At 35.1% G+C, this 25,136-nt stretch overlaps 1 protein-coding gene across 2 annotated transcripts in view; it reads left to right on the top strand.

Annotated features, from left to right (window-relative positions):
* Positions 1-25,136, top strand: part of LOC128225067 (tyrosine-protein phosphatase non-receptor type 13-like) — a 66,630-nt gene that overhangs the window by 5,314 nt on the left and 36,180 nt on the right. Inside the window, exons 5-18 of one of the 2 annotated variants that reach the window (XM_052935075.1) lie at positions 9,591-9,617; positions 12,939-13,031; positions 14,172-14,276; positions 14,646-15,003; positions 15,369-15,535; positions 17,674-17,917; positions 18,935-19,073; positions 19,384-19,570; positions 19,876-19,950; positions 20,254-20,422; positions 20,937-21,087; positions 21,975-22,086; positions 23,940-24,119; positions 24,722-24,775. In XM_052935075.1, the coding sequence (XP_052791035.1) occupies positions 9,591-9,617; positions 12,939-13,031; positions 14,172-14,276; positions 14,646-15,003; positions 15,369-15,535; positions 17,674-17,917; positions 18,935-19,073; positions 19,384-19,570; positions 19,876-19,950; positions 20,254-20,422; positions 20,937-21,087; positions 21,975-22,086; positions 23,940-24,119; positions 24,722-24,775 (2,061 nt within the window). The remainder of the gene's footprint in view (positions 1-9,590; positions 9,618-12,938; positions 13,032-14,171; positions 14,277-14,645; positions 15,004-15,368; positions 15,536-17,673; positions 17,918-18,934; positions 19,074-19,383; positions 19,571-19,875; positions 19,951-20,253; positions 20,423-20,936; positions 21,088-21,974; positions 22,087-23,939; positions 24,120-24,721; positions 24,776-25,136) is intronic. The other variant, XM_052935076.1, reaches the window with a different exon arrangement.

The following is a 25,136-nucleotide window of genomic DNA, read 5'->3' as shown; positions in this document are numbered from 1 at the left end:
TAGATTGCAGATTTTTATATTTACGTTCAAAAATTGATGTTTTATGCATTTTTCTAAAACCGTTATGGTTTATGCCATAAAGCATCAATTTTCGAATGGAAATATGAAAATCTATGATCTGATTTTTTGTCAGCAATCTTATATCACTGGTTTGCAGATATTTATGCAAAAATTTGCTATTGCAAAGACAAAAAAATAAGAATGTTGTGAAAAGGGTATTCATTTGAGAGTGCAGCTTTAAAAACAACATTAAATGGTAATTAAAACAAAACAAAAAAGCTTTTAAATGTGTGTTTTCAAATGTAGTTTAAAACCTTTAAGCCAATGCTTACAATAATGTTTTTACATAAAGTCTAATAACAAAAAAAATCCTACCTACCTTACCTGTTTTTGAAAAGGATGTACAGTGGAAACTCACTAAACCGGATCTCCACAAAACCGGAATCCTCGGGATACCGGACTTTTTTCAGAGTCCCGATTTTCCCCTTCTATTTTCAATGTAAAATAATCCCTACAAAACCGGAACCTCGGAATTCCGGATACCGGACAAAAAATTGTCAAAATGATTTTGTGTATTAGGAATTCGCTAATCGATAATGATGATTGCGCTGTGGATTGACTGCCGCGCGATAATCAAACGATTATCAAACTTGTGAAAAGAAAATTGATTGAAACATTAATTTGTTTGTTGCAGAAAATAAAGAACTAGAAACGGTTATTAAGTGATCATTTTGGAGGGTTGTTTTATCTAAAGACTTCTATGATTGAATCAAATTAGAGCGGTGCAATAATTAAACTATCAAACATACTTAACAAGCATTAAATTACGCGAGTTGTTTTATTTTAAGACTCGGAAAAAAGATGATTATAAAAACACAGAAATGTTTAATTATGTTTATCACTTTTACATGTGCTTTAATCATGTCTCAACCTCCGTCTAAACATCGAAGTTTTTTTTGAGTAAACTTACTCCGTACATCAAATCCTCACTAAATCAGAATCCTCACTAAACCGGAAATTTTGCCCAGTCCGGACCTTGTCCGGTTTAGTGAGTTTCCACTGTACATTGTAGCCCTAACCAAACCTTTTTTTTGTTTCTGGCCTAATAATGGTGCAAATTTTAAATGACAGTGTTTTGGTTATTTGCATGTACACTGTATAAATTAAATGTTTATTATAACTGACCAATGAAATAAATATTATCTTATCTTAGATAGGTTGGGAATTGATTTTTATAAAATTTAATGATTTGTGGGGACATTTGCTCATTTTCATATATATTACCATCACCACTTGTCAGAACAAACTGAAACAGTGCATTCACTTACTTCGCCGGTGCAAAAAAAATGAAAAGAAATGGCATAAAAAAATTACAGTGAGAAACAGTTTTTAAGGTGTAAATAAATCAATTTTGGTGTAGGGGGTGGGGTAGAGGGGCAAATATTTAGGGTGGGTCAGAAAAATAGAACAAATCACTTTATGGAATGTTTGCTAAATACATCTGTGCAAATATTTATATACGCAAAACTTTAAAATTCATGTTTATGTTTGGGAAAAGAACCACAGTGGGGTCTTAAATAAATTGTTTACTTACACAGCTTGAGATTTATTTTCAAAGATGCTCATTCGTGAAAAAACTTCTACATCATATGTATTGAACATCCTTTATAAATACCACTCGATAAAATGAATAATTCACTATCAAGATGTACTAAGTTTTTAATCTGTAAGAATTTGAACGTCTGCCAGGATATTACACTTATCAAGTGCTGCATTCACATTTTGATGGTTTTATATCACTTTCATATCAATTTCAGTTTCTTTTTCGTCCCAAAATTGAAATTTTATGTGATGAATGTCAAAATAGGTAAATGTTTGAAATCATTAGGTTTCAGTTTGATTGACCAGGCGCTCCTCAAAATGAAGAAACTTAAAAAAAAGGAAGCAACTAAGATGTGAAATAATAGATATATCTATAATATGTTCTCTCCTGAATTTGTTGTTATCTTCTTAAAATTACATATTCACACATTTCTGTCATAAATACCACAAAAAACTGAAATGAGTTTAATTTTGCACAATTTTTAAAAAAAAAGCTAACATTTTCGTTTCTTTGTTAAACAAAGAAATTTCTGTATTTTTTACTGTGTCTAATATTGATAAAAAAAGAAAATTTATCTGAAAAACACCCCCCCCCCCCCCCTTCAAAACACAGGTAATGCTTTTGGAAAACATCCAAACCAAAATCTACTGATTAATTTGAGGTTAAACAACTTCAAAAGCATCCAATTTATCTGTAAAGAAAAAAAATATAATTTTATCCTTAAGAACATATTTCAGGTTCTTATAATTACAATCCCAGCCAGTTTGAATGAATTGGGGTATTTTAGGCGGAAGATCTGAAATTCTGATAAGTTCTGATTATGTCAAAAGATTGGTTCTTTAGTGTTTCAGACAATGCCATGATAAAACGATGATGATTGATGTTTGAAAAATTGATATAGATTTGCTGATCTGGGTTAAGACATGAACAATGAATGATTGAGTTACTCCTCAGATAGTATTATCATGTCATATACACATTGTAAACATTCTGCACCCAAACACAGTAATATATAGACAAAATGTATGCAGCACCCAAATATTATTATCGCATGAATACAATCTAAAAATATATGTAATGTTTGTAAGGTATTGTAATACATTCTATGGGGAGATAGAGAAGCAACACCGTCTTGGTCTCTATACCTCTGTTAACTTAAACCATTTGTACAGAAGCCAGTGGCCAGAGAATCTTTTAGCACTGCCCACTAGGGACGAACAGGGCCTATTAAAGCGATTACAATATATATATATTGATATCTTTGTAACTGTCCAATTGTCATTTCGGACAGAACCTTTCATTCTGGGTGAGTGGTCTATTGGTTTAGATATCCTCCTCTCACCCAAAAGGTTGTGGGTTCGATCTCTAATCTGTTTTGTTTCTTGTGGCCTCTAAATAAGGACACAGATCTACCGAAGAAACTGACTGTATGGTGATCCTTTAAGCTGTTTTCCAGATGAAGTTAAAAAAATAGCATAAAAAATAAAATATACATATAGAATTCATAATTAATATTTCTAAGTCAGAAGATCAAATGTTTTAACATCATAAACATAAATAGATATTGAGTATAGTGTTTTTTCTGGTCCTCATAATATAAAATAAAAAAGTAAAGGAATAATAACTGCCACACCACACCCAATCTGTTATGTTTGTCAGGTGATAAAGCTCATTACAAAAAATGAGAAACATCTTTTGCCTTGCAACTATCAGTTTGGGGATTGTAGAATAGAGTTAGATAATTGCTGTGTTTCCTACATTTCCAGAAACTTTCCCAGAAATTTCTATCCATGATATGTAAACCTCAAAATTATGTTCTCTGCAGTTTGCCTATGTTTTTTATAACTCTTGCACAATAAATGTTGTCTGGTTAGCGCACTAATGCTTTTTACAAAGGAGTTGATCCCGGGGCTCGATTCATGGCCTCAGTAGGCATGTGTTTAAGTCTGGCTTGTGGTCTTCAAAAGCCGGACCAGTGGGCTTAAATCCTGGAACTCCAGTTTCAAGACTATAAAAGCTCATGTGTAACATTTTGCCAACAAGAGTGACTTAACATAAGATAATATTACTTTCTTGATTGTCGTTGTAAAGTAAATATAGTTCAAAGTTAAAGTCTGTCGCACACTATTTTCAAATTGTGATTGTCTTTTGATTAAAATTATGATAAATAAGTTAATAATTCAAAAATGCATACCGGTAACAAGAAATGTTAACATAAAGAAGCAAGATGCAAATATTGTTCAAGTAACAAACAGATGTGGCCTACTAAATAATAATCTAACCTATACCCAATAAATATAATCTAAACCCTTTGTTGATTAAACCAATCACAATAAATATGAAAAAATCGGAATAAAACAGAGTTTTTTTGCGAAAGAAAATCTAGTTTTCATTTTCTCTGTAACCACAAAGAAACTCCTAAGGTTTCCAGGTAGATTTTCTGAATCACCAGAGGCTTATATTTTACATGGTACGGCAGGAGCATTAGTGAGTCATACAAAGTGCTGCTTTTCTCACTTTTTTTATAATAAATTATGAGGTATGGTTCAAAATTGATTGAACTCATTGTTCATGTAAACTTATATTTTTTACTTACCACACCGGAGCAATTTTCTTCCACAGATAGTGTGTTTGTTTTATTGGGGAGGTGGAGGGGTACTGGTATGCATGATTTGCTGTAGAGAAATGTAGGGGTTATGATTTGATTTAGGGGAAATGGGGGTTTTGATTTGTCTTAGGGAAAGTGGGGTGTTAGGGTTATTTAGGGGGAAGTAGGGGTTAGGATTTGATTTAGGGAAAGTTGGGTGTTGATTTGGGGGAAGTAGGGGTTATGATTTGATTTAGGGGAAGTGGGGGTTAGGGTTAATTTGGGGGAAGTAGGGGTTATGATTTGATTTAGGGAAAGTTGGGGGGGGGGGTAGGTTTAATTTGGGGGTAGTAGGGGTTATTATTTGATTTTGGGGAAGTGGGGGGGAGGGGTCGGTTTAGATAAATGTAGGGGTTATGATTTGATTTAGGGGAAGTGGGGGTTTTGATTTGTCTTAGGGAAAGTGGGGTGTTAGGGTTATTTAGGGGGAAGTAGGGGTTAGGATTTGATTAAGGGAAAGTTGGGTGTTAATTTAGGAGAGGTAGGGGTTATGATTTGATTTTGGGGAAGTGGGGGGTTAGGGTTAATTTGGGGGAAGTAGGGGTTATGATTTGATTTAGGGGAAGTGTGTGTGTGTGTGTGTGGGGGGGGGGTAGGTTTAATTTGGGGGAAGTAGGGGTTGTGATTTGATATTGGAGAAGTGTGGGGGGTAGGTTTAATTTGGGGGAAGTAGGGGTTAAGATTTGATTTGGGGGAAGTGGGGGTGTTAGGGTTAATTTGGGGGAAGTAGGTTTTTTTTTATTTGATTTAGGGAAAGTGGGGGGTTAGGGTTAATTTGGGGGAAGTAGGTTTTTTTTTATTTGATTTAGGGAAAGTGGGGTGCTAGGGCTAATTTGGGGGGAAGTAAGGGTTATGATTTGATGTAGGAGAAGTGGGGACTAACATAGATTTGATTTTTGGGGAAGCTGGGGGGGGGGGGGGGGCGGGGCGGTTCAGTTTAGTTAGGATTGACAATGAATCCCCTGTCTGGTATCTAGTTCTCCCTGACTTGTGTGGTGGGGAATTCCTATTGTCTTACTTAAAATGTTTTTAAGATATTTTTTCCGTTGAGAAGTACAATTTCTTTAGTCCACATAACTTGCCCCCATTGTAAATTACACCAAGAAATTGATATACCAAACAATACAGCTATTGTGTTTGACATATGTCAGTCATTAAATGATTCCTTTGTTTACTTTGTGCCTCATAAAATGTGCAAGGTAAACTAGAATGGTAAACACAATAAATCTGATAATAATATTCAAACTACTACTTCAATATAAGTAGTTATGCCCCCTTTTGAAAAAAGTGGGGTATATTGTTTTGCACATGTCGGTCGGTCGGTCGGTCGGTCTGTCTGTCTGTCGGTCGGTCGGAATACCAAATGGTTTCCGATCAATAACTTGAGAACGCTTTGACCGAGGGACCTCATACTTGGTATGTGTATTGGTCATCACCAGCAGATGAACCCTATTGATTTTGAGGTCAGTGGGTCAAAGGTCAAGGTCAGTGTGACCTTTACATGAAAAACGGTTTCCGATCAATAACTTGAGAACGCTTTGACCCAGGAACCTCATACTTGGTAGGTGTATTGGTCATGACCAGCAGATGAACCCTATTGATTTTGAGGTCAGTGGGTCATCCAGGAAATTTTTCCACATGGTGTGCACATAATATTGTTTCACAATTTTGGGGGAAAATGTAGCAGTATAGAAGCTCAAGGCTGGTAGAATCTCTTCAGGGTCAATTTAGGGTCTATTAAGTTTCATATGCCTGATCAACAGGTAATTTAAATAACGAAATTTATTTTTAATAAAATGCCTAATTTACATACAAGCCAAAATAAAGAATGAATTCACTAAGATTGTAAAATTATGAAATAATACTTATTATGTCTCCCCCTCCCTGGGGGAGACATATTGTTTTTGCCCTGTCCGTCAGTCTGGTAGTCCGTCCGTACGTCACACTTCGTTTCCGATCGATAACTGGAAAACCGCATGACCTAGGATCACCAAACTTGGTAGGGAGGTTGGTCGTGAGGTGTAGAGGATCCCTATTGTTTTTGGGGTCACTAGGTCAAAGGTCAAGGTCGCGGCGACCCCCAATATAAAAAACATTTCTGCTCAAAATCTTGAGAACGGTTTGACCTAGGTTCACCAAACTTGGTAGGGAGGTTGGTCGTGAGGTGTAGAGGATCCCTATTGTTTTTGGGGTCACTAGGTCAAAGGTCAAGGTCGCGGCGACCCCCAATATAAAAAACATTTCTGCTCAAAATCTTGAGAACGGTTTGACCTAGGTTCACCAAACTTGGTAGGGAGGTTGGTCATGAGGTGTAGAAGATCCCTATTGTTTTTGGGGTCACTAGGTCAAAGGTCAAGGTCGCGGCGACCCCCAATGTAAAAAACATTTCCGCTCAATATCTTGAGAATGGTTTGACCTAGGTTCACCAAACTTGGTAGGGAGGTTGATCATGAGGTTTAGAAAACTCCTATATTTTGGGGGGTCACAAGGTCAAAGGTCAACGTCGCTGTGACCTCTAATGTAAAAAAATATTTCCGTGCAATATCAGGAGAATGCTTTCATCTAGGTTCACCAAACTTTGAAGTGAGGTTGGTCATGATGTCTAGTTGATTTTGCGATCAGTTGGTCAAAGGTCAAGGTCACTGACCTTGAGGTGAAGAACCGGTTTCTGCTCAATAACTCAAGAACGTTTACACCCAGGAACTTCATACTTGGTATGCCAGTTAGTCATGACTAGTTGATGGCCCCTATTGATTTTGGGATCAGAAGGTCAAAGATGAAGGTCACAATACTGTGAGGTAAAAAATGGTTTCCGCTCAATAACTAAAGAATGCTTCCACCCAGGAACTTAATACCTGGTATGCCAGTTGATCATGACTAGTAGATGACCCGTATTGATTTTCAGGTCAGTAGGTCAAAGGTGAAGGTGACCTTGAGGTAAAATAACAGTTTCCGCTGATTTACTAAACACAACTTCGGCCCAGGAACTTCATACTTGGTTTGCTAGTTGGTCTTGATTATAAGATGACCACTATTGATTTTGAGGTCAGTAGGTCAAGGTCAATTTCTGTGTCACCAGTACGTACGTCACACTTCTTTTGGCTCAATAACTTATGAAAGCTTGGACCCAGGAACTTCATACTTGGACCCAGGAACTTCATACTTTGTATGCAGTTTGGTCATGACCAGTAGATGACCCCTATGTTTGTTCGTCTCCAGTCCAAAAGTACAAATTTCATGTCCATCATTGATTATTTCTCACCTACGACCACACAATGGGGGAGACATGCGCTTTTTCAAAAAAGCAATCTCTAGTTATTATTCCAATTATTTCGCAAAAAAACCCCACATCCCAATTCATAACATGCTCCAATATTTGTTGGTTTTGACCTTGAACATGGCTTGGCACACAGTTGCCAGAATATCAATCAGGGGAAAATGCTACTGAGTATTTGTACAGAGAAATTGTATTCTGTTTATATATATTAATGAAATATATATGATTTCTGACACCTGAACAATAAACCAACACTAACTGTGAGCGCACTTAACATTTTGACCCCATCCGCTTCTTGTTAAAAACTACTGAATAAGACAATTGCTGTGTTCCACAACGTGCTTCCCATTACTTTAATTGTGTTAAAATGAGTGATAGGTCAAAACAATTTGTGTTTTTCTGGGAAATTATCCCAAAATCTCAGACCAACTAATGCCATGATCCATTACAGTGAATCACCTCTCCGTACAGACCAAAATACCTCCAGTTAATTATTCCCCTTGGTTTCTTTTCAAATAAAGTCAAGGTTGTCCTCATGGCCAACACCATGGATGGAAGGAATTATCGTTCCTGTCTTCAAAAAGGGCGACGACGCGGTGACTACCTCCAGTTAATTATTCCCCTTGGTTTCTTTTCAAATAAAGTCAAGGTTGTCCTCATGGCCATGCAGGTGTTGCTGTTGTGATATTGTACAGCGTAAAGTTGAAAACTGCAAAAGCTTATTGTAATATATACAACTTGGTACACATGTTCATTATTTGCAGTAAGTCCTATCTCCTCTCTTATTTTTTCAAAGAAAAAAGTCAAGGTATTTGTCATGGCCAAAGTGTTTTAGTGATACTATTCAGTGTAAAGTTGAAAACCGCAAGTCCAATAACTCTGGTTTCATTCATTACCAAGTTATGTCCCTTTAAATGACCCTCAATGGAAAATGGTCAAACATTTGTATCCATAAATCTGTGTCTCTTTTTTTTTTGTACTCTTACTAGCAATTTTACAACGTTTTAGCATTTAATTCTCAATTAAATCAACATCCTACTTTTACACATGTATCAAATATTCTACAAGTAATAAATGCAAAAATATCTTCAGAAAAAGCTTATTATATATAATGAGGTATGATAAAAATAGGTCTAGGATGAAACTTTCCAGAAACAGAGCAATTTGTAAAACATGAAACAGCTACTGCTAGGCTTCATTAAGATGATGTTAGTCATTAATTCTAGTTAGGAGAAACTCTGCTCTTCATGTAACAGAGGAAAAATGACTTCTGGTAGATAATGTAATTAATCATCAAATTATTTCTGACAAGAAGTGAAAATGGGGTTTTCTTAAAAAGCATTATAAAATGACAATTCTAATATTGGTTTTAACCTGTAAAATAATGTAACATGAAAGGCCTACAAGGCCAACAGATCCCTTCAGAGAAAAGCATGCTCGACCCTGAAGGGGTCGACTGGTCTTATATATATATATATATATAGGCCCTGAACCTCCACACAGAGAACTGGTTATGCCAATTTGCATATTTGAGTACATCAACGTACTATAGCGGAATATACGTTACATTAATATTATATATTCATATTCTTAACCCTTAGGCTGCTGATGGCGATTTTAAAGGCTTTGCAAACAGCTTGGAACCAGACCAGACGCCGAGTAACTCGGCGCCTGGTCAGGTTCCAAGCTGTTTGCCACTCAGTCAATATATCCCCAAAGTTTTAAGTAAATTGAAAGAAATTTAGAATAAACCAGACGACATTTTTGAGCAGACGACAATTTACCCAGCATGCAAAGGGTTAAGTATATATTGATGAGTGGACTGTATGATGAATTTGTGTTACTGTAACCTGTATTTTATGTATATAATACTTTTTTATAATATTTCATGTTATAACCCTTAGTTTTGATATGCAACTTTTATATTTGTGCATCATTCTAAAATTGTTCTTTTTGTGTGCTTTGATTGTGTTTGCTAAGTTACCATGTAATATTATGCATGTAATCATTGCTGTGATTTGCATGCTGGAATGTGAATGTTATATGAATGACCTTTGTTTCAGCTGAAATCTAGGCGGGAAATGTCAAAGGTAACGCGCACTCAGTTGCTATGGTCCACATTACATTTTTCTCTACACTTCTAAATGAAAAAGAGTCTGCTTTGGCCAAAAAACAAAGAAAATCATTGATGTTTTCTGTTTTAAAAAAAGACTATAATATATATATTTTATACCAATATATTCGAAATGAGTGGGGATTGAGGATGGATGGGAGTTTCTTTTTGGGATCGGGTGAAAGGGGAAATGCTCAGTTGGGTGAGAGGGGATAAAGTGTGTTGAATTAGGGGGTAAATAGGGGTATGGGTAGGGCGTAAGAGTGAGTAAGGGGTAGGAGATGAAGTGATGTAGGGTTAGCAGGGTATGTCTGAAGAAGGAGTTGAGTGGGTTAAGATAAGTGTGAACTGAGTTAAAGGGGCTAACTTGGGTATGGGTAGGGAGTAAGAGTGAAATGGATAGGATATGTGTTAATTGATGTATGGTTATTTCTGAAGAAGAGTGTGAGTGTGGATAAGATAAGTGTGAGTTGAATTAAGCAGGGGGGTTATGTGTAAAGGGTAGGGAGTAAGAGTGAATATTGGGTTAGGATGTGAGTTGATATGTAGGTGGTTATGTCTGAAGAAGGGGTTGAGTGGTGATATGTCTTTAGTGTGAGTTGAAGAAGGGGGTAAATGGGGGTATGGGTAGGGAGTAAGAGTGAGTAATAGGTAGGATGTAAGTTGATGTAGGGTTATGCCTGAAGAAGGGGTTGAGTGGGGATAGGAGAAGCATGAGTTTAAGAAGGGGGTAAATGGGGGTATGGGTAGGGAGAAAGTATGAATAATAGGTAGGATGTGAGTTGATTTAGGGTTATGTCTGAAGAAGGGGTTGAGTGGGGATAGGAGAAGCGTGAGTTTAAGAAGGGGATAAATGTGGTTATGGGTAGGGAGTAAGTGTGAATAATAGGTAGGATGTGAGTTGATTTAGGGTTATGTCTGAAGAAGGGGTTGAGTGAGGATAGGAGAAGCATGAGTTGAAGAAGGGGATAAATGTGGGTATGGATAGGGAGTATTAGTGAATATTTGGTTAGGATGTGATTTGATGTAGGGTTATGTCTGAAGAAGGGGTTGAGTGGGGATAGGAGAAGTGTGAGTTGAAGTAGGGGGTAAGTAGGGGTATGGGTAGGGAGTAAGACTGAATAAGGGGCTGGAATGGAAAATTGAAGTTAGAGTAATAAGCATTAGCAGAATACATCAATAAATTCTTACTAAGCCTGATTGTAGTTTTAGACTGGCATGGTTTTGCACATTTACAAACATTGGCTTTGCACTTTTCATGGAGTGATATTGTTTACCATTTGGGTATTTCATTCATACAGGTACTACAAGACTTATGTTTTCCAGGTTGCATGGGCTATAAGGTCACATTGACCCTGCAGTTAATTGATTTTATTTAAAAGTAACCAAATACTGAAGTAGTTTTTCGTTGTCAATTTTGATATTTTATTTCTTGAAAATTACCTATTGATAGTATATTCATGATTTACTATCGGATAATAGAAACAGATTAGGTCATTCTAAAGCTGTCAGTTAAGAGGACTGTGTCTCTCTTCTTACTTGAGCTACAGTTTGCGAATCATCATTGATATAAGTGGTATATTTATATATATTATTTTCATACTTATATTGTAAACTTCGTAACCTTTGTAAATTATTAGGCTCGTGTTGCATGAAATGTTGTTTGGTGGCAGATTATTTGGCTAAAAAGTTAATGCTTTTGAGGAACTGACACTTTCCAGTGCATGCCAGTTTTAATGTTTCTTGGAAACAGCATGATAAAAGTTACAGCACAGCATTGTAGCGATTGTAAAGGGGTGTACCTGCATTTCAAACAAAATTCACCAGCATGCTCAGTCAAGCTCTTTTGATGTTATCACTGTTCTTATTTCAAATATTGGTTCACTTTTTCCTAAATAAAAGTATCATGGCATTTTAATATGAACTACATACGTATATAACTTTTGTTTAAAATTTTGCTTAAAAGTTACGTGAACTTGAAAAATTGTTGAATTATAGCGTAGATTATAATAAATTTCACTGTTACCCAATTGCGCCATTTGCTAAAATATTTTGCTTTCTGTGGTCATTAAGTGAAATAAATTTTTCATCTTGCCCTGAAATTAAAAAAAAAATCAAAATTATTTAGCTAAATACGTGGTATTGTCCCTTTAAATTTTGTTTGAAATTTGTATGTGGTAAAGTACAGTTTATTAAAAAACCAACAGAGATATTTATGTTATTGCAATCCTGTTTTTAAACACCACATATTAAACGCTGATACCTGGTTTTTCTTAATGAGAAAGTTAATGAACAGACATGTTGCATACACGTGTGACTAATTATTTATAAACTCACTAATTCCATGTTCAAAACAGGCAACCTCAAAGATGAGCCAGTTTTATGTTCATTAAAACTTCTATCATTTTTATGAACTTGGCTCCAAAACCTTAAAGGCTCAATTAAGTTACATGGTTCCATATCTGTAACTCATTAATTTATGTTATGATGAATGCTCTAGCAATTATTATAAATTGGTAATTCCGTAACCGGTGGTAACGTAAATAAAGAGAGTCTTTGATACAATGAATATCAACATGAGGTCCACATTATTATTATATTAAGAAAATTATTCTTGCCTTGTTAATGTCCAGAACACTTTTTGATGATCTGAGGCTGGATTTTCTATGTTTTTGCCAGAAAAGTTTTGGTGCTTGGATAGAAAGTCTGTTCGCTTTTCGTTGTTGTGAATTTTCATATGTGGATTTATTTTTCTTCCCATTATAAGGGTGTTGTATCACTGGATATTATATTGTGTTATATTTTACTCTTGTGTGACATATATACAGTTATTTTAAAAATGGAATTAATGGATTTTGATATTACCTGACAAAGGATACTATTTTCTGCTTTTCAATAATTTGGTAAAGTTTTGTTGGCACAATGAAAAAAAAGAAAAGTACATTTACATTCAAATTTAAGTTAATATATTTTTCAAATTTCTTCATGCAGGTTATAAAATTTAAATAAATAAAATAAATAAAAATAAACAGCAAAAATAATATTTTTTTCCTTTCTTTTTATTCTATCCTTTTTTAACATGATACTGTGTTTTCTAAATTTTAAACAATAATAAACAATAATTACAAACTTTTAACTATAATGTTTATAAGTATAGCAATTTCAGCACATATTAGGCCTTATTCGGGTTTATGAATATTTTCATTTCTAATATTCAAAAATGGAAATGAAAAATACACAACCTTAGAAAATGAAGAAGGGAGGTAATTAACTATAAGTTCCTGTTTATATTTTTCAGCCGGTAAGGATCAGTGATCACCTAGAAGGTGTATTGAGAGGGATGACGCACAGGGACCCCTCTCGCAGAACAATGCTTCGTAAGCTATCTGAGGTAAGCCGTAATTTAGGTTTAAGTCATATTTTTACCCTCAGAATAAGAAACCCTACAATGTACACCGGTATCGCGGAAGTTCAAAAAAAGTGTCAGTCATTCAGCTTCGATATTTTGTCGGTCCGAAAGAAAATTAGTTGAGATGACAATTTTTTTTTAAAACTTGACAATAAATAGAAAGGTATTAAGATATTAAGCAGTTATTTTTGCCAGGTTTTGCTCCTAAATGAAATTTCAACAATGCCATTTCTTGAAACTTGCACATATTATAAATCGAAAGGAAAATTTTGATAGGTGAATTTGTTGGCAAAGTGTATTTCCCGGACCATACTGTTGGTTAGACAGACTGATCCCATTACAAATTTAGTCGAACCGAGGCAAAATTTACCGGTCATGAGGACCGTCGGACTGACAGTTTTCAGGAATTCTGGGTATACTGGAAGGAATGACATATAGGAGCCCGTCTTGTATAACGATGTTACGCAAGCTATATGAGATAAATCGCAGATTATCTACAATAGATCAAGGTCAAGGATCTCTCAGACTTTGCTGATGTCAAAACAAAGTTGAGGGGTTTCATGGCCATGGCGACAATGGTGTTTGCATAAATGAAAAAAATAATTTTGTTGGTATGATGCATAAATTAATGAGAAAAACATTTACATGAAACTTTGCACACAGGCTAAAATTTAAAACTTCCATTAGAAAAAAATGTTTTGTGTTTTGTTCAGACTTGCAAAGATCAACATCAAAACCTGGGGTTTAAGCATCTGGCCCCAATTTCTCAAAACTTTATAAGCTTAAAAGGCTTAAGTAGCTTATTTCAAGTAACCATAATACATACTTCAATGGAATTTTGATATATGAAAAATGGTAATCATAAAGAAAATTCCTATCTTAAGTATAAAAAAGCGAATAAAGAAGTTACGGGAAAATGGGGCCAGGGATTTGATTTAAATAATATCTTGCTCAACTTATATGATTGTAACTATTTTAGGCTTGTGAGGCTTAAAATAAGAGGAAAGATGGGTTCTATAGAGCTGTTACCAACCAATTATCCAATATCAAATGTTTACTTTATTTGTATTTTCATTCCAAACCCAAAACATATAATGATATACACGGTTGTGACTGTTTTAGGCTTGCGAAGCTCAGAATGAGCGGGAAAGGCGGGGGTTACGACGGAGTTTCTCCCGAACCGTGACCAACCTGTACCAGACCATCCTCGGGCCAATAGACAGCCAGGTAACTCTTACTGTTGTTATTAAGAGTAAAAAAGAAAAATAAATAATTAAAAAAAAAATTAAGGAAGTGTCATAGCTATAGTGTTGTCATTATTGTCATCCACAATTTAAACTATGACCATAGCTGAATATCTGTTCAAAATAATTCCATGAAATGTAGTACACATGTTACCAGTGACAATGCTACTATAAATTAATCCTGCAAAGTGCATAAGTTTGGCTTTGAGCATTTTGTTGCATTATGCCCCTTGAGTATTGAGAACCACTAGTGGCGCCGCTGTTGTGAATAAATTTTATACTATTTGATGTATTTATTGTATAATAGACTGATAAAAATATCAAACAAATTCTTATTCATTGCTTTTAACAGGAGGAAGGTATGCAGATCAGTATTCCACAAGTTCAGCTAGCAAGCAAATCAGGTCGCCTGAATATTTCGCCACGTGATTCAGCCACAAAACAAAAAGTTTCGCCTGGCAGCTCTTCGAGCCATTCTTCGCGAGAAAGAGTGTCGCCAAGGGAATATGATTTATCGACGGATAGATCTGGAAGAAGAGATGATTTATCAGGAGATCGATCAAGACGGAAAGATAAGAAATCACATGATCGATCAAATGATCGAATTCGGAGAAGACCTCAGTCCTCTCCGGAACAGTACAGGTCAAGGTCACGGTCGAGAAGTAGGTCAAGGTCACCTGTTAAACACAGGAATCCTGGAAAAGATTCAGGTGAAAAAATTTGAACAAAACATTCCCAAGCAGATTTGAATTTGTATAGATACTTCTATTTTGATAATGAATGTTAATTCTTAAAGATTGTTTATCTCTGTGATAAAAGACTTTCGAAGGAATTGCAAAATGTAAAGCATTTTTGATAAGTTGGACGTAATAAATAGACAAAGATTTGAATTTATTTTTTTACTTATACATGGGCCTTCTTTGATATCAGTTTATTGAAAACCCATATAACAGATTGGTCCCAGGTAACAGATAGGTACTCTTCATACTTAAGTCTTTGCTCTTCTGCAATATCTTCTGCAATATTTTGTCTTTATGATATCAGATTTTCAAAACATGATATCTCCACACTTCAGATTCTTCAGACTTGGAGGTTCACAGAATCACACCATTACATCACAGTAAGCGATCAACCAATGAGAGTCCTTCCCTAGGTCACATGACTAGCGGACAGGCCAATGGAGGATCGTATCATTTATCAGACATCACCTTTAGTGCCGCACAGAATGGCCACCAGTCACATGTAAGTAATAGTTTTAAGCAAGTCTGTTGTTCTTTTTTTTTTTTTAAGTGACACTCTTATTCAAAATCAATGCTTACCCGGGTATGACAAGCATAAAGTTTGACTGATAAACCTTTAACTTATTACTAAATAATGCATTTATGGAAAATAGTAATTACTGATTACAAGATTGAAACCGTGTAATTAATAGCAGAAGGCTCAAAAATATTAAATGACTGGTGAATGCTTAAATATTTACTGTGATCTACTATAGTCTCATAAGGTAGAAATACTGTGTTTTATGCTCATTTATTCCTAATTAAACTCAGTATCCTTCTTAAGAACAATTGTTTTCGCCATTTATTCATCCTTTTTGAATATTAAAACAATATTATTAATTGTGATAAATCTTAACTGGGAGTAAGAGTGTATCTTTAAGAAAAAAAGTTTGGCTTTTGTGATAGCGTTGGTGTCAGTGTCTGCATCATTGTGCGAATGCTTTAAACTTGACCAATACTGAATGAACATTCAAGATATTTAAATGAACGTTGGTACACAGGGTGCCAGGGACAATATGAACTTGTAACGCATAATGAATAACTTTCTTTATATCTCTCTAATAACATTGTGTTATCCCCTTGTTTGACTGATAAAATCAAGAACAGACAAGCCATTGTTGTCAATAAAAACCGACTGCCTGCCAATATAGACTGTTCAAATGGCAATTGGGTCTGTTCAATTTCGAAAAATAAGTAAATTTTAAGTTCATAAGTAGAAGCTGGTCAGTTACTTCACTATTTGAGACCGTTCAACCAAAACTTAATGAGAACCCTGCAAGCACTTGCGTTTGCTCATTGGCACCCTTGCAAAGACACTTTGTGGGGTCCTTTTTTTTTTAAATATATTGGTTTTATCAAATTTAAGGAAGTTGAAAATGTTCAACCCCACTATTTATTGTTGGTAAATAATATTTTGCGATTAAAATAAAAATGACAATTGACTTACTTTAAGCTTTCTTTTTTTTGTAAGATGAAAGTTTGTCCTAATTCAGACCATAATTTAATCTATTGTTTCATTACGAGGAGCTTCTTATCTTATAAATATGAATAGATAAATTTATGTGAAAATTAGTATTTATATTCAGATGGAATGCCATTTTTAAGTGAAAATGATTCCTCAAACAACAATCAAAATTGCCATCTTGCCGTCTCAAAGAGGCTCATGTTCATTTTTATGCCCCCACAAAGTGGCGGCATATAGGGTTGCCCTTGTCCGTACGTACGTCTGTCTGTCTGTCCGTACGTACGTACGTACGTACGTCCCGAAGATTGTTTCCGATCTAATTCTTGAAAACCGTTTGTCCAATCCTCACCAAACTTTAAACACATGTTTGTGACCATAATATCTTGATCAAGTTCGATAGTCATGGAAATCGCTTTAGTCATTTAGGAGTTACGGCCCTTTTTTGCCAAAAATACTTCAAAAATATATGTTTCCAATCTAATTCTTGAAAAGTATGTGTCCAATCCTCACCAAACTTTACATACATGATTGTGACCATAATATCTTGATCAAGTTCGATAGCCATGGAAATCGCTTTTGTCATTTAGGAGTTACGGCCCTTTATTTGCAAAAAAAGACTTGAAAAATACGTCCCGAAAATTGTTTCCGATCTAATTCTTGAAAACTGTTTGTCCAATCCTCACCAAACTTTAAACACATGTTTGTGACCATAATATCTTGATCAAGTTCGATAGTCATGGAAATCGCTTTAGTCATTTAGGAGTTACGGCCCTTTTTTGCCAAAAATACTTCAAAAATCATTATGGCTTATTTTCTGTGACAAAAAACCGAAGTGGGGGCATCCGTGTCCTATGGACACATTTCTAGTTACATAACAGCATCAATCATGGGAAGGGGCTAATGTTCATTATTACATTACAGCATCAATCATGGGAAGGGGCTAATGTTCATTTTTACATAACAGCATCAATCATGGGAAGGGGCTAATGTTCATTTTTACATTACAGCATCAATCATGGGAAGGGGCTAATGTTCATTTTTACATTACAGCATCAATCATGGGAAGGGGCTAATGTTCATTTTTACATTACAGCATCAATCATGGGAAGAGGCTAATGTTCATTTTTACATTACAGCATCAATCATCAACATTGAACAACAGCAAACATGGCCGCCCATCGAACAGAAATCCACCATCACAGCGGTCATTTGAGAATGCGGCTTTCAAGAAGTACCTGAAGTTAAAAGAACGCCAGAAGAAACTGCGTGTGTTGAGGCACGACGTTATGAGCGACGAAGCCTCGGATGAGTTGTCGGACTTTGTCGCGGATCACATCTCAGAGACAAGATCAGTGAGGTCAATGGGGTCTGCAAATTTAGGTTAGTATTAGTGTTGGGAATCGGTTCAAGTTTGTCTATTGATAATCAATTTCACTCAAGTAACTGATTTTTAATCATACCTTAATTGTTGTTTTATTCTTGTACAATTACTCGTAAGCCTTAACTATGCTTATGTTGTGTGTTTGTTTGAAGTTAATTAGTGTTTTTGTTGCTTGAGGCCATAATGTTAACGATAACAACTAAACACTTTGAAAGTATAAATTAACTCAAAGGAGAAAATTGGCAGAAATTAACCGAACGCAAATAACGAGAGGAAAGAAGAAAAACAACTTGCCGGTTAAATCAATGATCGATTATGACCAAATACAATCAATTTTGCCGATTTTACGCCCAACCTTTCAATTTTTGATTAAGGTCGATCATCACAACACTAGTTAGTTTAAAGCAAGTTACGCATATAGACTGAGAAAAACATGATTTGTCATAGCGATGAATGATATGTAACTTGTGAAGAAAGAGGTGTAGAAATTTGATGTTTTAAAAGTAAAACCAGGATAAAAAGCCATATTTAGATTGAAACAGTAATGTAACATATATTTTGTTGTAGAAGATTTTTTAAGTATTAAAACGGTTGTGAACAAAATATGAATTGACTAAAATCAACTAGTAGGGCTCATGTATATTTCTGTGTCCTCTGTTAAACATGGTAGATTATTTCGTTCGGCTCCATTATCAATGTCAGTCTCACTCTTGATTCCTATGGATAACTTTTGAATGACAAGTGTAGAGAGTTTAAATTTGGTATAAAAATAGGTCATGATCAGTACATGACATTCACAGGTGTTGAATTTGGGGTCACTAGGTTAAAGGTCATGGTCATTGTGAACTTTACTAAAAAGATATTGACGAACTTGACAGGGGACTTATCCGATTTGCAGATTTTTAGAGTTTTGTAAAAATTAAAGCTTTATACACCAGATTATCTAATTCCATAAAAGAACAAATAATGAAAGTTTGAATCTATATAAAGTAGTATGCAATTACTTATATTTTCAGGAGTTTTGGGAGTATACCAACCTGACATTCACATGCGATATGGATCCAGCTCTGCCCTTAAGTTTGGGCGTGATTCTGACAGAGAAAGCGTTATTAGTAGTGACGCCTCAGTTTATGGATATGACCATGTTCCCTTCAGGTAGGTTCACCTATATATGACTTAGCAAATTAGCCTGACATATACAGCCATATTGAGCCAAGCTGTAATGCTTTCAAATCGGTCCTTAATATACAGTTCGAGCCAATGAGGAAATCGAGCCGAGCGATATAGAGCCAACAGGTTTCGATCGTATTCATACAATATTCATTTGTGGTATAGGTCACATCAGATTTAATGGTCATGAGGTGCTAGTAGCAATGTAAGGGCAAGACCCTGTGCCCATTTAGTTCATGGTGATTCTGTCAGCAAATCAGATCCACGAGCTAATTATTATTCTCCTCCTCTCCAGGGCTACAGCAGACATCAGTGACCCTTACATAGAACAGCTACAGAGACTTACCCAGAATGCACCGGCTGTCAATCAACCAGTCAATCAGGCTGTCAGCCAGTCAGCTCCTCCCACTAATGCTCCACCCACTTCCAATAAACAAAAGCAAAAGCAGAAACCACCATCTCCAAAACTGCAGAAACCCAGGGTAGGTTTTAAACATACAGATTTTTGCTTTAAATAGTAATTAAGGTTGTGGTAATAAATAAATTAAGTTAGAATAAAAGGTCTGTCTGATTGTTTGATAGAGCAATTCACATTGTCCATTGTTCTCTTAGCCTACTCAAGAAAATAGTCCATATTCTTGAGTAATTTGTTGCAGTCAAAATAATTTGTGTAATGCATAAGTTAGATTTGAGGCTGGTAATTTACCTGAATATTTATTGAAAGGACATCAAAAACTCTAAGAACTTCACTTGCACAGATTCACCAATAATCTAAAATTTCTTGCAGGATTTTTATGGGCCTGAGTTTGTACACAAATCCAGCAAGCCGTTACAAAGAATTCCAATACCTTTGCAAGGGGATGTAAGTCTGCATATTAAGTATTATCAGTTTAAATTAATGTTTCCATATGATAAAAAATATTAAATGCAAGGTGTGTGATGGTTGTCTTTGAACTATTAGAAACATATACTCATGCTTTGCTTGACAAATCTGAACTAAAATGATTAAAAAGTGCATTTGAAGTATTAGAAACATATACTCATGCTTATATATTGTTTTACATGCATAACATTGTTTTATTAAAAAATATAATAACCTTTTATTAAACTATAATTGACAAATCTGAACTAAATTTATAAAAAAATGCATAATATACTTTTCTAGGGCGGGAAGAATGCAGGTCATACGTGTCGTGTTGTGGTCGTCCTGTTGAATGGTCAGAAATTAGAAGCCATGGTCAACCCCAGTACAATGGGACAGCAGCTATTTGAAGCCGTCGTCACGGAGATTGAACTGCCCGAGTTTTACTTCTTTGGGCTTACTTACATTAACGGTAAGGATATTTGGTTATTATGAGCTGTAAATTTTATACGCAGATTCTACGTAGTTGGCAGTGAGTGCAATGTGTAATGCAGGCTTAATGCATAAATGTGTCAGTTTAGGAATAGAAAAGACCTTATTCACGGGCTGATTTTAAAATATATGAATCCCAAAGATTTCATCGCCCCAAAAGGAAATCTGGATTAAGAGCTATGAAGTTCAGACTTTTGTACAGTTGATGTTTTTTCTGGACATTAAAAATAGTAAGATGTACCTTGATCGGGATATACATGGCTTTAGAAACATTTACTTAGCCCTTTAAGGCTGCTATGAGGCTGAATTTGATACTCAACCAAAATTTTCAGGAATAGTTTTTCAGTCAGTTTTTACTCCTGCTTAAAACTTGAGCATTTCCTTCCGTCGGGTGACAAAAAGTTGGCAAAGACAGTTGGAAACATGAGGTAGCACCTGTTAACTTTGCACTTCCATGTATGTTAGAAAACTTCATATTTATTCTCCATTTTCAGACAATGAGCATTTCTTCCTGTCCGGTGATACAAAACTCCACAAAGTAGGGCCGGAGGGTTGGCGAGACAGCTGGAAACGTGAGGCAGCACCTGTTACTTTCACGTTACATCTACGGGTCAAGTTTTATGTGGACAGCCTTTCTGCTCTGAAGTAAGATATTAAATTAAGTTAAGCAATATTATAACTTCTTCTAGCTGGATTGTGAACACAACTATATGGTGTGTAAGCTTATTTATACTGGCACATTTGGTGAGTGCTCCAATAAGATTGTTAGTCATTTTAGGTTTTTGGAACATAGCACATAGACAGAATGTAACCCTGGTTAGAGCTACCCTGGTTCTTTAACGTGCACCAGTGTATAGCACTGTCATACAGGACCCCAATTTAACGTCCCTCCTGGAAGACAATTAGTATTTTTTTAGTGGTTGGGCAGGGAATCGAACCTGTGACCCCTGGATTGACCGTCAAGTGTGTTACCACTAGACCATGGATCCGCCACAACTATATGCTGAAATGTATCACTGTTATATGTATGTCGCAGTATCTGGATTGAAAAAAGTAATGGTGTCCATTTTGAGAGTTCATCAAAAAGTTCCGATTGTTTGTTTCTACTTCATAGATGGACACATCTTTATTACTTATTTAAAAAAAAAAAAGTTTCAAATTTGATAATCATGTATGTTTGGATATGAAGTTTTAAGTGAAAACTTTTGAGGGTGTTTTAAGTATTAATTTAAGGTAACAAACCTTTGATTCTATGTTTACTGTCATCTTGGTGGTGGGGTTTTGGCCTTCAAAACCGAAAAAAAAAATGGTTTTAAAAATTAAAAGAAATAAGCAAATGTGGGTAAAGCAGTACTTTGTATTCAGAACTTGCATACTATTAGAAAAATCTGTTCATTGTAAGTGTAAAACTTTGATGGTTGATTAAACAGATGTCAAAGTAAGATGTTTGGTAAATTTGGTCAATCTAGAAGGCAAATAAAACTGATTTTGTTTTTGCCATGAATTTTAATTGTTGCCTGTTTTGTTTTAAGGCAAGAGACATCTCGACATCAGCTATATCTTCAGTTACGACGAGATATTCTTGAGGAGAGGTGCCTCTGCGATGAGGACAGAGTTATGGCCCTTGCAGGTCTTGCTATGCAGGTATGTACTTTTGTTACCTCCCTTAAGATAACTTGAAGTGAGTATCATGATTAATTGATTGTAGCATTTCACTTTACAAGTAAAAGGTATCAGTATTTTCCTGGAAAAGTATATATTTGTTATTTTTCTAGACCTAATTTATACATCCAATCGTAGACTCTCATTTTTAACATGTGACCGTACAAAATATTATTGAATTTATTTATTGAATATTCAATTTGATGCAACATGAATTATGTATGATAATATTAATAGATGATTTAATATTGTTTTGTACAATATGGGGGATGTATTTTAACTGGTACACAGCGGTGGAAATCATATTGAACTCGCTCATCCAACATGGTTTTCCCAGCTGTGTACTAGTCCATTTCTCCGTATTGAACAGAAAACTGTTAAATAACCTATAATTATTATCATACATAATTCATGCTGCATCAAATTGAATATTCAACAAATGAATTTAATAATTCAGAAAAAAAGGCTCATGAATATGGATTTTTGATGACTTCAGATTTTTTTTTTCGGTATGTTGGGAATATGACCTATACCCGTGAGATTAGGAATTTTCGCGTTAATTTTGGCAAAATTGGGAATTTCTTCATAAATAATTACAAAAGATCAAATTTATATAATATTAAAATGAATAGCATTGGTATTTTCAACATAATAATGACTTACTCTGTTAGCACCTTACATTGTTTAAGCACTTGTTTTAACTCTTTGAAATAGTCAAATTGTTTACCCCTTTTATTAATATTTCTATGAGACACTGTCATATTGCATGAAAAAGTACTTCATAGAAAATTATTTTTAATAAAAAGACAATTTGATGGGCTTAAATTGAATACAAAATCTGCTATCTATTAAAAATAGTTAGACTTGTTTTGCAATTGATAAAAAGCAAATGAATATTTTTTGTAAAATTTCATCAACTTGTTTTCTTTTGTCATTCATCAAAAATTAAATACACTTTGATTCTAAATAAATAAAGACTTGTTCATTTCACAGAGTTGTCTACTTTCAGTTTCACTTCTCAGTTCTGTCATTTTCCGATATTGGCAATGAAGGTCAAGGTCATGTATGTGAGGCATGGCAAAGGACAGCATTGTCTATTAGTTATTTTAATCCCCTTCTGCATCGAATAATTTACTATCAACTTAAAATTATTAATCCTTTTGTTAAGAATGACACATGATTCTAACATTATGTGAGGAACTCTTAATTTGTTACAAAATTGCTCTCTGATTGGATGAAAAATATAGTTCAACCAATGAAAATCCACCTTTTACCACTGACCCGATTATTACATCATTATATGTCTCTGTGAATAGACGGTTGCATGTAGGGGAAATAACTGTTTTGTTTATATTTTCATTGTCAAATTTTCTCTTTTTTTCTTTAGTAATTTTTGGAATTCCAGATTGGGAATTTTCATTCGGAAATTGGGAAAAAAAGATACCTTTTGCCATTGGGAACATGACCGAATACCGGCTATAAAAATTGCCGAAAAAAACCCCTGGACTTATTAGACAAACATTTCATTTTGGAGATACACTAATCGTTATTGTCATGTGTTATTTAATGCCATTTTATATCTCATATTCAAATTGACTAACAAGTACATGTATATTCTTATATCACGCCTCCAACATAAATGAAGCAACGCCATTGGTCAAGGACTGGTCATGTGGTGACCCCATATTTTTCCTTATTGGGTCATCAAATGCATATTGTACCACAATGGCGTCTACTTTCCTTTTCCGATGAACAAATGACATGTTTGGTTTCCTATGCCCGATATATCCCATAGTGGGTCACTTACTAACCTTGTAACTTATAATATTTCGCAGGCTGAATACGGAGATTACAGCAAAGAAGCCATGGGCAGGAACTACTTTATTCCAGAGCACTACTTTCCAGAGAGAGTTGTAAAACGGCTGGGGACTTCTTACATGCGAGATCATGCCCCGGAATACCACAAACAGCACACTGGCTTGTCAGAAGTGGAAGCTCAGATGGAATTTATCAGGGTAAAGCCTTCCTACAGTTTGCAAAAATGTTCTACATTAGAATTAAATGTTGAGATTTGTTCGACCATATATATAGGTATATTAGAGAAAATGTAGACATTTTATTTGAAGGCCTAGTTAAAAGAATGTCTGGCTTGAGAATGTCTGGCCATGTTTATTGCCCTGGCGTCACTGCAGGGTACCAAAAATGTTTGTTTATTGGCTAGTTGCCATTTTGGATTGGGTTCAAAGAAAAAAGGGCTGCACTGGATTATTATATACATTGAACTGTGAGCTGGGGACCAATGAACAACCTTGTGAAATACCCTGGATTAAATTTTGGGGGGTGGGGGTGGGTGGCATTGTGGGGGTCACTTATATAAGTCTTAAAATATGCCTTAGGCAGGAATCTTGTTTAAAGTTTTCTTGCCTTTTTCATTCCTTAGAAAAAATGAATAAACATGTCTCATTTTAAGAAGCTAATATCCACCATTATGACTGATTGTAAAAGTTAATTGCAAATGCTTATATGTATATCCTTTTCTTTGTTGATGGAAACTTTACTAACATAATCTAATTATGTAGCAATAATGTATCTAATTTCTTGATATTTGTTATTTCAGTTCATGCAAGAAGAGGTTCAAGAATATGGAATCCATTTCCATAAATTGTTGAAGGTAAATAACATTTTGTAGTAATTAACATGATTCTAAATCAGATAAAGCATACCATTGATAATTACCTACTGTTTAACAATGACATATATTGAATTACAGTCCACACACATTTGTTTGTCCATGAGGATCATGTGACCTGTCAATCTCTCCATTAGTTAAACATGAATATTCATATCAGGTTGATTCAGCATCATGTGACCTGTCAATCTCTCCATTAGTTAAACAGTTATGAATATTCATATCAGGTCGATTCGGCATCATGTGACCTGTCAATCTCACCATTGATTAAAAAGTTATGAATATTCATATCATGGTGGTTCAGCATCATGTGACCTGTCAATCTCACCATTGGTTCAACAGT

This window comes from Mya arenaria, chromosome 2 (genome assembly GCF_026914265.1).
Source record: "Mya arenaria isolate MELC-2E11 chromosome 2, ASM2691426v1".
In the NCBI taxonomy this organism is placed as follows: domain Eukaryota; kingdom Metazoa; phylum Mollusca; class Bivalvia; order Myida; family Myidae; genus Mya; species Mya arenaria.
Note: the sequence above shows the minus strand (reverse complement) of the source record. Positions and strands in the feature narration are given on the sequence as shown.